Source organism: Salvelinus alpinus, chromosome 11 (genome assembly GCF_045679555.1).
Source record: "Salvelinus alpinus chromosome 11, SLU_Salpinus.1, whole genome shotgun sequence".
In the NCBI taxonomy this organism is placed as follows: Eukaryota; Metazoa; Chordata; class Actinopteri; order Salmoniformes; family Salmonidae; genus Salvelinus; species Salvelinus alpinus.
In genome coordinates this window covers 2,586,783-2,601,712 of record NC_092096.1, presented here as the reverse complement: position 1 = coordinate 2,601,712, position 14,930 = coordinate 2,586,783, and the positions used below count along the sequence as shown (strand labels likewise).

At 39.4% G+C, this 14,930-nt stretch overlaps 2 protein-coding genes across 3 annotated transcripts in view; both read left to right on the top strand.

Moving 5' to 3' along the window:
• The window catches only part of LOC139533474 (globoside alpha-1,3-N-acetylgalactosaminyltransferase 1-like), a 212,108-nt gene extending 200,860 nt beyond the window's left edge, over positions 1-11,248 (top strand). For both annotated transcript variants that reach the window (XM_071331526.1, XM_071331524.1), the window contains exon 7: positions 10,140-11,248. In XM_071331526.1, coding sequence (XP_071187627.1) covers positions 10,140-10,830 — 691 coding nt within the window. In that variant the 3' untranslated portion in view covers positions 10,831-11,248. The remainder of the gene's footprint in view (positions 1-10,139) is intronic.
• The window catches only part of LOC139533471 (uncharacterized), a 182,005-nt gene that overhangs the window by 136,417 nt on the left and 30,658 nt on the right, over positions 1-14,930 (top strand). The gene's annotated exons all lie outside the window — the stretch shown is intronic.

Here is a 14,930-nt window from a genome sequence, read left to right as displayed (position 1 = left end):
AGACACAACATGTAGATAACACCTCAATAAGATTTAGACCAGACCAGATACAACATGTAGATAACACCTCAATAAGATTTAGACCAGACCAGACACAACATGTAGATAACATCTCAATAAGATTTAGACCAGACCAGACACAACATGTAGATAACACCTCAATAAGATTTAGACCAGACCAGACACAACATGTAGATAACACCTCAATAAGATTTAGACCAGACCAGACACAACATGTAGATAACACCTCAATAAGATTTAGACCAGACCAGACACAACATGTAGATAACACCTCAATAAGATTTAGACCAGACCAGACACAACATGTAGATAACACCTCAATAAGATTTAGACCAGACCAGACACAACATGTAGATAACACCTCAATAAGATTTAGACCAGACCAGACACAACATGTAGATAACACCTCAATAAGATTTAGACCAGACCAGACACAACATGTAGATAACACCTCAATAAGATTTAGACCAGACCAGACACAACATGTAGATAACACCTCAATAAGATTTAGACCAGACCAGACCAGACACAACATGTAGATAACACCTCAATAAGATTTAGACCAGACCAGACACAAAATGTAGATAACACCTCAATAAGATTTAGACCAGACCAGACACAACATGTAGATAACCCCTCAATAAGATTTAGACCAGACCAGACACAACATGTAGATAACACCTCAATAAGATTTAGACCAGACCAGACACAACATGTAGATAACACCTCAATAAGATTTAGACCAGACCAGACACAACATGTAGATAACACCTCAATAAGATTTAGACCAGACCAGACACAACATGTAGATAACCCCTCAATAAGATTTAGACCAGACCAGACCAGAGATAACATGTAGATAACACCTCAATAAGATTTAGACCAGACCAGACCAGACACAACATGTAGATAACACCTCAATAAGATTTAGACCAGACCAGACACAACATGTAGATAACACCTCAATAAGATTTAGACCAGACCAGACACAACATGTAGATAACACCTCAATAAGATTTAGACCAGACCAGACACAACATGTAGATAACACCTCAATAAGATTTAGACCAGACCAGACACAACATGTAGATAACACCTCAATAAGATTTAGACCAGACCAGACACAACATGTAGATAACACCTCAATAAGATTTAGACCAGACCAGACACAACATGTAGATAACACCTCAATAAGATTTAGACCAGACCAGACACAACATGTAGATAACACCTCAATAAGATTTAGACCAGACCAGACACAACATGTAGATAACACCTCAATAAGATTTAGACCAGACCAGACACAACATGTAGATAACACCTCAATAAGATTTAGACCAGACCAGACACAACATGTAGATAACACCTCAATAAGATTTAGACCAGACCAGACACAACATGTAGATAACACCTCAATAAGATTTAGACCAGACCAGACCAGACACAACATGTAGATAACACCTCAATAAGATTTAGACCAGACCAGACACAACATGTAGATAACACCTCAATAAGATTTAGACCAGACCAGACACAACATGTAGATAACACCTCAATAAGATTTAGACCAGACCAGACACAACATGTAGATAACACCTCAATAAGATTTAGACCAGACCAGACACAACATGTAGATAACACCTCAATTAGATTTAGACCAGACCAGACACAGCATGTAGATAACACCTTAATAAGATTTAGACCAGACCAGACACAACATGTAGATAACACCTCAATTAGATTTAGACCAGACCAGACACAACATGTAGATAACACCTCAATAAGATTTAGACCAGACCAGACACAACATGTAGATAACACCTCAATTAGATTTAGACCAGACCAGACACAACATGTAGATAACACCTCAATAAGATTTAGACCAGACCAGACCAGACACAACATGTAGATAACACCTCAATAAGATTTAGACCAGACCAGACACAACATGTAGATAACACCTCAATAAGATTTAGACCAGACCAGACCAGACACAACATGTAGATAACACCTCAATAAGATTTAGACCAGACCAGACACAACATGTAGATAACACCTCAATAAGATTTAGACCAGACCAGACACAACATGTAGATAACACCTCAATAAGATTTAGACCAGACCAGACACAACATGTAGATAACACCTCAATAAGATTTAGACCAGACCAGACACAACATGTAGATAACACCTCAATAAGATTTAGACCAGACCAGACACAACATGTAGATAACACCTCAATAAGATTTAGACCAGACCAGACACAACATGTAGATAACACCTCAATAAGATTTAGACCAGACCAGACACAACATGTAGATAACACCTCAATAAGATTTAGACCAGACCAGACACAACATGTAGATAACACCTCAATAAGATTTAGACCAGACCAGACCAGACACAACATGTAGATAACACCTCAATAAGATTTAGACCAGACCAGACACAACATGTAGATAACACCTCAATAAGATTTAGACCAGACCAGACACAACATGTAGATAACACCTCAATAAGATTTAGACCAGACCAGACACAACATGTAGATAACACCTCAATAAGATTTAGACCAGACCAGACACAACATGTAGATAACACCTCAATAAGATTTAGACCAGACCAGACACAACATGTAGATAACACCTCAATAAGATTTAGACCAGACCAGACACAACATGTAGATAACACCTCAATAAGATTTAGACCAGACCAGACACAACATGTAGATAACACCTCAATAAGATTTAGACCAGACCAGACACAACATGTAGATAACACCTCAATAAGATTTAGACCAGACCAGACACAACATGTAGATAACACCTCAATAAGATTTAGACCAGACCAGACACAACATGTAGATAACACCTCAATAAGATTTAGACCAGACCAGACACAACATGTAGATAACACCTCAATAAGATTTAGACCAGACCAGACACAACATGTAGATAACACCTCAATAAGATTTAGACCAGACCAGACACAACATGTAGATAACACCTCAATTAGATTTAGACCAGACCAGACATAACATGTAGATAACACCTCAATAAGATTTAGACCAGACCAGACCAGACACAACATGTAGATAACACCTCAATAAGATTTAGACCAGACCAGACACAACATGTAGATAACACCTCAATAAGATTTAGACCAGACCAGACACAACATGTAGATAACACCTCAATAAGATTTAGACCAGACCAGACACAACATGTAGATAACACCTCAATAAGATTTAGACCAGACCAGACCAGACACAACATGTAGATAACACCTCAATAAGATTTAGACCAGACCAGACACAACATGTAGATAACACCTCAATAAGATTTAGACCAGACCAGACCAGACACAACATGTAGATAACACCTCAATAAGATTTAGACCAGACCAGACACAACATGTAGATAACACCTCAATAAGATTTAGACCAGACCAGACACAACATGTAGATAACACCTCAATAAGATTTAGACCAGACCAGACACAACATGTAGATAACACCTCAATAAGATTTAGACCAGACCAGACACAACATGTAGATAACACCTCAATAAGATTTAGACCAGACCAGACCAGACACAACATGTAGATAACACCTCAATAAGATTTAGACCAGACCAGACACAACATGTAGATAACACCTCAATAAGATTTAGACCAGACCAGACACAACATGTAGATAACACCTCAATAAGATTTGACCGACCAGACCAGACACAACATGTAGATAACACCTCAATAAGATTTAGACCAGACCAGACACAACATGTAGATAACACCTCAATAAGATTTAGACCAGACCAGACACAACATGTAGATAACACCTCAATAAGATTTAGACCAGACCAGACACAACATGTAGATAACACCTCAATAAGATTTAGACCAGACCAGACACAACATGTAGATAACACCTCAATAAGATTTAGACCAGACCAGACACAACATGTAGATAACACCTCAATAAGATTTAGACCAGACCAGACACAACATGTAGATAACACCTCAATAAGATTTAGACCAGACCAGACACAACATGTAGATAACACCTCAATAAGATTTAGACCAGACCAGACACAACATGTAGATAACACCTCAATAAGATTTAGACCAGACCAGACACAACATGTAGATAACACCTCAATAAGATTTAGACCAGACCAGACACAACATGTAGATAACACCTCAATAAGATTTAGACCAGACCAGACACAACATGTAGATAACACCTCAATAAGATTTAGACCAGACCAGACACAACATGTAGATAACACCTCAATAAGATTTAGACCAGACCAGACACAACATGTAGATAACACCTCAATAAGATTTAGACCAGACCAGACACAACATGTAGATAACACCTCAATAAGATTTAGACCAGACCAGACCAGACACAACATGTAGATAACACCTCAATAAGATTTAGACCAGACCAGACACAACATGTAGATAACACCTCAATAAGATTTAGACCAGACCAGATACAACATGTAGATAACACCTCAATAAGATTTAGACCAGACCAGACACAACATGTAGATAACACCTCAATAAGATTTAGACCAGACCAGACACAACATGTAGATAACACCTCAATAAGATTTAGACCAGACCAGACACAACATGTAGATAACACCTCAATAAGATTTAGACCAGACCAGACACAACATGTAGATAACACCTCAATAAGATTTAGACCAGACCAGACACAACATGTAGATAACCCCTCAATAAGATTTAGACCAGACCAGACACAACATGTAGATAACACCTCAATAAGATTTAGACCAGACCAGACACAACATGTAGATAACACCTCAATAAGATTTAGACCAGACCAGACACAACATGTAGATAACACCTCAATTAGATTTAGACCAGACCAGACACAACATGTAGATAACACCTCAATAAGATTTAGACCAGACCAGACACAACATGTAGATAACACCTCAATAAGATTTAGACCAGACCAGACACAACATGTAGATAACCCCTCAATAAGATTTAGACCAGACCAGACACAACATGTAGATAACACCTCAATAAGATTTAGACCAGACCAGACACAACATGTAGATAACACCTCAATAAGATTTAGACCAGACCAGACACAACATGTAGATAACACCTCAATTAGATTTAGACCAGACCAGACATAACATGTAGATAACACCTCAATAAGATTTAGACCAGACCAGACCAGACACAACATGTAGATAACACCTCAATAAGATTTAGACCAGACCAGACACAACATGTAGATAACACCTCAATAAGATTTAGACCAGACCAGACACAACATGTAGATAACACCTCAATAAGATTTAGACCAGACCAGACACAAAATGTAGATAACACCTCAATAAGATTTAGACCAGACCAGACCAGACACAACATGTAGATAACACCTCAATAAGATTTAGACCAGACCAGACACAACATGTAGATAACACCTCAATAAGATTTAGACCAGACCAGACCAGACACAACATGTAGATAACACCTCAATAAGATTTAGACCAGACCAGACACAACATGTAGATAACACCTCAATAAGATTTAGACCAGACCAGACACAACATGTAGATAACACCTCAATAAGATTTAGACCAGACCAGACACAACATGTAGATAACACCTCAATAAGATTTAGACCAGACCAGACACAACATGTAGATAACACCTCAATAAGATTTAGACCAGACCAGACCAGACACAACATGTAGATAACACCTCAATAAGATTTAGACCAGACCAGACACAACATGTAGATAACACCTCAATAAGATTTAGACCAGACCAGACACAACATGTAGATAACACCTCAATAAGATTTAGACCAGACCAGACCAGACACAACATGTAGATAACACCTCAATTAGATTTAGACCAGACCAGACATAACATGTAGATAACACCTCAATAAGATTTAGACCAGACCAGACACAACATGTAGATAACACCTCAATAAGATTTAGACCAGACCAGACACAACATGTAGATAACACCTCAATAAGATTTAGACCAGACCAGACACAACATGTAGATAACACCTCAATAAGATTTAGACCAGACCAGACACAACATGTAGATAACACCTCAATAAGATTTAGACCAGACCAGACACAACATGTAGATAACACCCCAATAAGATTTAGACCAGACCAGACACAACATGTAGATAACACCTCAATAAGATTTAGACCAGACCAGACACAACATGTAGATAACACCTCAATAAGATTTAGACCAGACCAGACACAACATGTAGATAACACCTCAATAAGATTTAGACCAGACCAGACACAACATGTAGATAACACCTCAATACGATTTAGACCAGACCAGACACAACATGTAGATAACACCTCAATAAGATTTAGACCAGACCAGACACAACATGTAGATAACACCTCAATAAGATTTAGACCAGACCAGACCAGACACAACATGTAGATAACACCTCAATAAGATTTAGACCAGACCAGACACAACATGTAGATAACACCTCAATAAGATTTAGACCAGACCAGACCAGACACAACATGTAGATAACACCTCAATAAGATTTAGACCAGACCAGACACAACATGTAGATAACACTTCAATAAGATTTAGACCAGACCAGACACAACATGTAGATAACACCTCAATAAGATTTAGACCAGACCAGACACAACATGTAGATAACACCTCAATAAGATTTAGACCAGACCAGACACAACATGTAGATAACACCTCAATTAGATTTAGACCAGACCAGACATAACATGTAGATAACACCTCAATAAGATTTAGACCAGACCAGACACAACATGTAGATAACACCTCAATAAGATTTAGACCAGACCAGACACAACATGTAGATAACACCTCAATAAGATTTAGACCAGACCAGACACAACATGTAGATAACACCTCAATAAGATTTAGACCAGACCAGACACAACATGTAGATAACACCTCAATAAGATTTAGACCAGACCAGACACAACATGTAGATAACACCTCAATAAGATTTAGACCAGACCAGACACAACATGTAGATAACACCTCAATAAGATTTAGACCAGACCAGACACAACATGTAGATAACACCTCAATAAGATTTAGACCAGACCAGACCAGACACAACATGTAGATAACACCTCAATAAGATTTAGACCAGACCAGACCAGACACAACATGTAGATAACACCTCAATAAGATTTAGACCAGACCAGACACAACATGTAGATAACACCTCAATAAGATTTAGACCAGACCAGACACAACATGTAGATAACACCTCAATAAGATTTAGACCAGACCAGACACAAAATGTAGATAACACCTCAATAAGATTTAGACCAGACCAGACCAGACACAACATGTAGATAACACCTCAATAAGATTTAGACCAGACCAGACACAACATGTAGATAACACCTCAATAAGATTTAGACCAGACCAGACCAGACACAACATGTAGATAACACCTCAATAAGATTTAGACCAGACCAGACACAACATGTAGATAACACCTCAATAAGAAGACACGTTATGTTAACCGAGACACATTAAACCGATCAAATTCACTGTTGCTGTGCTGCACAGGCATGTTAATCATCTTTCTTTGCATTTTTAGTGCAATAAACTTTTTTGTATAACCTCTACGGGATCGGTGTGTCCCCCCCACCTCCCCCCCCCCGCGGGACGGTTGAGCCAATACAGGCTAATGTGATTAGCATGAGGTTGAAGTAACAACAAAAAATCCAAGGACATAGACATATCTGATATGGGCAGAAAGTTTAAATTATTGTTAATCTAACTGTCCAATTTACAGTAGCTATTACAGTGAAAGAATACCATGCTATTGTTTGAGGAGAGTGCACAATTATGAACTTGACAATTTATTAATAAACAAATTAGGCACATTTGGGCAGTCTTAATACAACTATTTGAACAGAAATGCAATGGTTCATTGGATCAGTCTAAAACGTTGCACATACACTGCTGCCATCTAGTGGCCAAAATCAAAATTGCACCTGGGCTGAAATAATGCTTTACGGCCTTTCTCTTGCATTTCAAAGATAATGGTACAAAAGATACAAAAAATAAAACGGACGTTTATCTTTTACCAGATCTAATGTGTTATATTGTCCTATATTAATTTCACATTTCCACAAACTTCAAAGTGTTTCCTTTGAAAGGGTATCAAGAATATGCATATCCCTGCTTCAGGTCCTGAGCTACAGGCAGTTAGATTTGTGTATGTCATTTTAAGTGAACATTTAAAAAAAGGGTCGTTAGAGGTCGCTGTCATGCCTGAATTGAACCAAAAACCATTGAGGAAGTCTGCAGTGTTGAGAGCAGTTGTATTGAACCAAATTGGTATTTCAAAACAAGCTCTAAACCATGCCAGCCCGCTCTTGATTTCTATTCAATTCGACGTCTGAGCTGTGTGTAAGATTTCACATGCTCTACGTTTTTCTCCAGTGGTAAAAAAACTGAAGTTTAGAAAGGTTGAGAGCGAAGGTAGTTGATTGGTTGAAGATATTTCTGTTCTGATTTCAGATTTGAGTAGCAGATATGTCGACTTAAATGTAATACGCTCTATGTGTTTGTCTAACTTGTTGGCGAAAGATTTGTGTTGCATTAATTAACAGTAAATAGAATGTTGGAAGTCATGAGAGTTTTAAGTAATTTTCCAGTGAAAATGTCACTTTTAAAAGTTCATATTGTGTTAACTCATACCCAAGGAATGTTGTAGAATCATCCTATACTCGCACAGTATTCATGACCAAAGCATAAATGGGAGTGGATGAGGGTTTTTTAGAAGGTAAAAAAGTGTAATTGTTTAAAAAGTACACAGTAAATACCTGTGGTAACATGATACAGTGGTTCTTCCTTTAAAAGTTGCATCGTACTGCAGTACAGTTTGCGGGCTGGTGCAAAATTCTATGGCACATTATTTAAGTGTCAGCCATTGTTGCCATTAATGGTAGGTAGTGCTAGTTTGACCACCAGAGGGCATCTTTGAGAAGCTAAGTTATTGAAATGACATGGAGCTGTAGGCCTAAGAGTTAAAGGGAGCCTTGAATAGAACGGACTATACAGTATGTGATAGATTGTTAGAAATGTAGCTTAATTAACTTGATTAATAGTATCGTGTTTCTATAGTGTAATTTACTTATTGGCATAAAGGCCTACTTAAATAAACACTACATCAATCACTCATTCATTTGTGCATGTCATCACACTATCACGTTTGAGGTATGACCCAGATGCAGACAGAGTTGAATAAACAGTTTACTGCTAACAACAGGAGCAGGCAAATGACAGGTCAGAGTTCAATAATCCAGAACGGTGAGGTAAGGTACAAAACGGCAGGCAGTCTCAGGGTCAGGGCAGGCAGAGGTCAATAATCCAGAACGGTGGGGTAAGGTACAAAACAGGCAGGCAGTCTAAGGGTCAGGGCAGGCAGAACGGTCAAAACCAGGAAGGACTAGAAAACAGGAACAGGAAAACAGGCAGGAGCAAACAAACACTGGTAGGTTTGACAAACAAAAATGGCACTAGACACTTTAAATTTTGAATGATTTATTTCTGTTTTTAGAGGGAGAGAAACCAAAAGCCCCACAATGCCTATTTTTTTGAAAATCGTCAGTCCACATGTCAAGTGTATTTCCCCCTTTTGTATTTACCATCGTTCTCTCTTAACTCCAGGACCACCGACAGTTGTCCTTGCTGTTTCCTGACGCAGGACTCTACTGCCAGAGAACAGAGACTATCAGACTGAAAACGCCTCCATTCATTTACAAGAAGACAGTCAATTTGTGCCACAGTTTAGACTACTGATAGATCAGCATTCTAACACCCCTCTTGTGTTAGTATGGTGCAATGACTGAATGACACCATCTACCACTAACGGTCGCGACATAACTTTTAAAGGAAGAACAACTGTAGGTCATAAAAGCTCAGGATTCTGTCCCACTAAAAAGGATGCAGTCGGGAGGGTTTCTGGCATCAGAATCTCAGGTGCCACCGACTGCCGTTGTGTCCTTGGGCGAGGAACTTAATCACCGTTCTCTTTTGTGTGTCTTAAATTCTGACAGATACGTCCTCTTTCTCCGAGATTTCCTGGAGACAGCAGAGAAGCACTTCATGGTCGACTTCAACGTGCGCTACTATGTTTTCACAGATCGTCCCGACGATGTTCCATCAGTCAACATGTCCCAGGGGAGACATTTGAGTGTGATCCAGGTCCCAGGTTCAAACCGCTGGCAGGAGATATCAGCCCGGAGGATGGAGATCATCCAGACAGCCATCGAACGTCAGATCAGCACGGAGGCTGACTACATCTTCTGTCTGGACGTGGACAGCAAGTTCCACGCTCGCTGGGGGGCCGAGTCTCTGGGCAGGCTGGTTGCTGTGATTCACCCATGGTTTTACCAGGCGACCCGTGACCACTTCACATACGAACGGCGTCCAGCCTCGACAGCCTACATCCCCATGGATGAGGGAGACTACTACTATGCCGGGGCCGGGTTCGGAGGATTCGTGGAGGATGTATACACACTAACAAAGGTATGTCGTAACCAGCTTGAAGAGGACGCGAGGAATTCCATCGAGGCTGCCTGGCAGGAGGAGAGTCACCTCAACAGGTACCTGCTTTACAACAAGCCCAGCAAGCTGTTGTCTCCAGAGTACCAGTGGGACGACAAGAAGACCAACGCCAAAGAGGTCAAAGTCATTCGCTTCTCTTCTGTCATTAAAAACTATGCTGAAATTCGTCCCAATGTATAGGACTAGGAATTGGATATTCGACCGACAGAAGAAAAACTTAATTGGTTATGGTTAATGTTAGGTTAAGTTCAGGTATAGCTTCACTGAGGTTTGGGTTAAGGTTAGGGAAAGGCATAAAATGTCACATTGGGTATACAGCTGTCCGGCGCCGTTCATTTTCTGTTGGTGAAATATTTACACTGACATAAAACTACTATTTTAAATGTACTGTATATCAGTCACTGCTGTAGTTTGGGGATCACAACGTCCTTCACTTATAGGAAAATATAATTGTTTTATAACCTTATTCATCCTGTATTCTGTAGCCTATCTACTGTGTATGTTGATTATTGGGAACAATCTCAATAAATATTATGTTTAAAAAAATATTACGATTATGTGTATTTTTCTTGAAATAAATATTTAACCACTTTCAGAATGTTTGTGTTATTTCACTACTTGTTATATTTTCTAAAGTCTAACTAAAAACTACATCTACTCTGTGACAATGATATGCGGTGTATGAGTAACAAACCAGGGGTTATAGGGAATATTGCACCGGTTCCATCTATAGATGTGTAGATCAGACAAGACCCACTTTTGGACTGAATTACCATTAAGAATAACATTGGCAGAAGGTCAACGTGGAGCTGGCATTCCTGTCCAGAAACAACCTCTGACCACTGGACATATACTGTAAACAGTATGAAAACAAACATGAAAACAAACATGAAAACAAACATGAAAACAAAGGAAAATACCCCTTTAAAAAGGTATTATGGAGGATTCACTTCCTTGTGTAAAAGCATCCTGCCAATGTCAAGGCAAAAGGGGAAATCCTTCAATTCAAGTTGTACCATCTAATCAATATTATGTAAGGGATAATCAAGGTTATGTAAGAGATAATCAATGTTATGTAAGAGATAATCAATGAGGGGCTATGGGTTCAATGGAAAACAGAACAGAAACAACCCCTGACCACTAGACATATAATGTAAACTGTGGGGCACTCTGTTCACAACGTTGACATCATCAAACCTCGTGCACACACAACACCGTACACGCTGTCTGCCATCTGTCCGGGAAACCAGGATTCATCTGTGAAGAGCACACTTCTCCAGTGTGCCATTGACCATCAAAAGTGAGCATTTGCCCAATGAAGTCAGTTACAACGGTGAACTGCAGTCAGGTGAAGATGCTGGCGTGGACGACAAGCATGCAGATGAGCTCCCGTGAGACGGTTTCTGACAGTTTGAGCACAAATTGTTTGGTTGTGCAAACCCACAGTTTCATCAGCTGTCCGGGTGGCTGGTCTCAGATGATCCAGCAGGTGAAGAAGCCGGATGTGGAGCTCCTGGGCAGGTGTGGTCAGACATGTTCTACAGTTGTAAGACCTGTTGCATGTCCTGCCAAATTCTCTAAAATTACATTGGAGGTGGCTTTTAAATTAAATTAACATTTAATTATCTGGCCACAGCACTGTTGGACATTCCTGCAGTCAGCATGACAATTGCATGCTCCCTCAAAACTTAAGAGGTCTGTAGCTTTACGCTGTGTGGCAAATCTGCACATTTTAGATTAGCCTTTTATTGTCCCCAGCACAAGGTGCACCTGTGTAATATCATGCTGTTTAATCAGCTTCTTGATATGCCACACCTGTCAAGTGGATGGATTATCTTGTCAAAGGAGAAATGCTCACTAACAGGGATGTAAACAAATTTGTGTACAACATGTTGAGAGAAATAAGCTTTTTGTGTGTATGGAACATTTCTGGGATCTTTGACTTTACATGTCGTGTTTCTATTATTGTTCAGTATATTATACTTTCTCTTAGCCTGTTCTGTTTAAAACATTTAGTACCATTTGTTAAGGACTTAAAACTCACCAGCGTAGGGATGCATTTGGTTTGGTACACAACTCCATTCCTCTGCACCAGTGTTAAGGAAATAGCTTTTTTTTTTTCAGCCAGGCTCCTATAGCGCAGCGGTCTGATATGGGCAACTCTGGTGTGATGGCTACGAGAGTCTGTAATGAAATTAAAATTACCAGACAGGTAACTGAATGTCGTGTACTACTTTAAACACCATGAACAGATTGATATGCACCAACCAGAGATCAAATGGAAGCCAGTTCAGTTCCCTGAAAGGATTATGATCAGATTGTTCTGGGCCGTTGCTGAGTCACTATTTCACCTGTTTAGCCTGTTTTCCATTGTCACTCTAAGCAGTGTGTTCCAGTTTGTGTAATTTAAACATGGTTGCCATGGTATTCAAACAATGGTGTAATCCATCTTATTTGGTTCCAGACAGCAATGAAGTGGAGGGTAAATGCACTTAAAATCTGTTTATCCACCTTTCATAATTTTGACTGTGTGTTTCCCCACCTTTTGTAGAAACATTTAGTTAAAGTAGAGGGAGCTTTACTTTAGTCATTGTGAAAGGCGATCAGCCTTTCCCCACTATTTTAACTGGTTTCAGACTACCCTAAGAACACATGTTGTTTTGGTTTCTAATTTTGTTGGTTTCTCAGTATCTTGGCAGAGAACACGCTGTAGGCCTAACATGGTATTTACGATTGATGCTCTAGACCAGAACTCACTCTAGGACAGGTATTCTGTCTGATTCGCCTTTTATTGGACACTAGCAAATAAAACGTTTAATTCAATATGATTATTAATAAAAGTTCTAAGGAACTGCTGTCAGAAAAGGGAACATACAAAAGTCAACGCACATAGTCACTAACTGCTATCTCTGTGAATGCCTTTTATGTAAGCAGTGTCTCAGAGGGTTGGCTACTGTGGCAGTGAAAATGCTCAACTTAGATCTTTTTAAGGGGACCTCTATTTTGAGAACTCATTATGAATGATGTTGACTAAATGTGTTGTGAAGATTGTTATGAATGATACTGCAGCCAATTAGGTAACGTGAACAAAGTGTAAACAAACGGTTAACAACCTCGACGCGCGAGTCGTTTTAAAACGGCCTTTGACGTGGTTTATGAATGTAAAATGCGGTCCTGGCAGTCCACTTTTGTAAGATAAAAAATGTTTCTCCTGCAATATGGGGAAGTTCTTATGACCAGGTTGGGCGAGAAGCAAGCACTTTTAACTGTAGCAAATGGTGCAACCATTTCCACTGTCAGTCTGAGCAGTGTGTGCTCCTGTTATTCAAACATGGTTTCCGTTTTCCTCTCCCATAATCCCTATATATGTTTTTGTAAATATGTACAGTACAAGTCAAAAGTTTGGACACAACTTCTCATTCAAGGGTTTTTCTTAATTTTTTACTGTTTTCTACATTGTAGAATAATAGTGAAGGCATCAAAACTATAAAATAACTCATATGGCATCGTGTAGTAAAAAAAAGTGTTAAACAAATCAAAATATATTTGTGATTTTGGATTCTTCAAAGTAGCCACCCTTTGTCTTGATGACAGCTTTACATACTCTTGGGATTCTCTCCACCAGCTTCACCTGGAATGATTTTCCAACAGTCTTGGGTTCCCACATATACTGAGCTCTTGTTGGCTGCTTTTCCTTTACTCTGCGGTCCAACTCATCCCAAACCATCTCAATTGGGTTGAGGTTGGGGGATTGCGGAGGCCAGGTCATCTGATGCAGCACTCCATTACTCTCATTCTTGGTCAAATAGTCCTTACACAGCCTGGAGGTGTGTCGAGTCATTGTCCTGTTGAAAACAGCTGTTGCGCAGCAACTCACTGCCTTCCTGAAGACAAACAATGTATACGAAATGCTTCAGTCTGGTTTTAGACCCCATCATAGCACTGAGACTGCACTTGTGAAGGTGGTAAATTACCTTTTAATGGCGTCAGACCGAGGCTCTGCATCTGTCCTCATGCTCCTAGACCTTAGTGCTGCTTTTGATACCATCGATCACCACATTCTTTTGTAGAGATTGGAAACCCAAATTGGTCTACATGGACAAGTTCTGGCCTGGTTGAGATCTTATCTGTCGGAAAGATATCAGTTTGTCTCTGTGAATGGTTTGTCCTCTGACAAATCAACTGTACATTTCGGTGTTCCTCAAGGTTCCGTTTTAGGACCAGTATTGTTTTCACTATATATTTTACCCCTTGGGGGATGTCATTCAAAAACATAATGT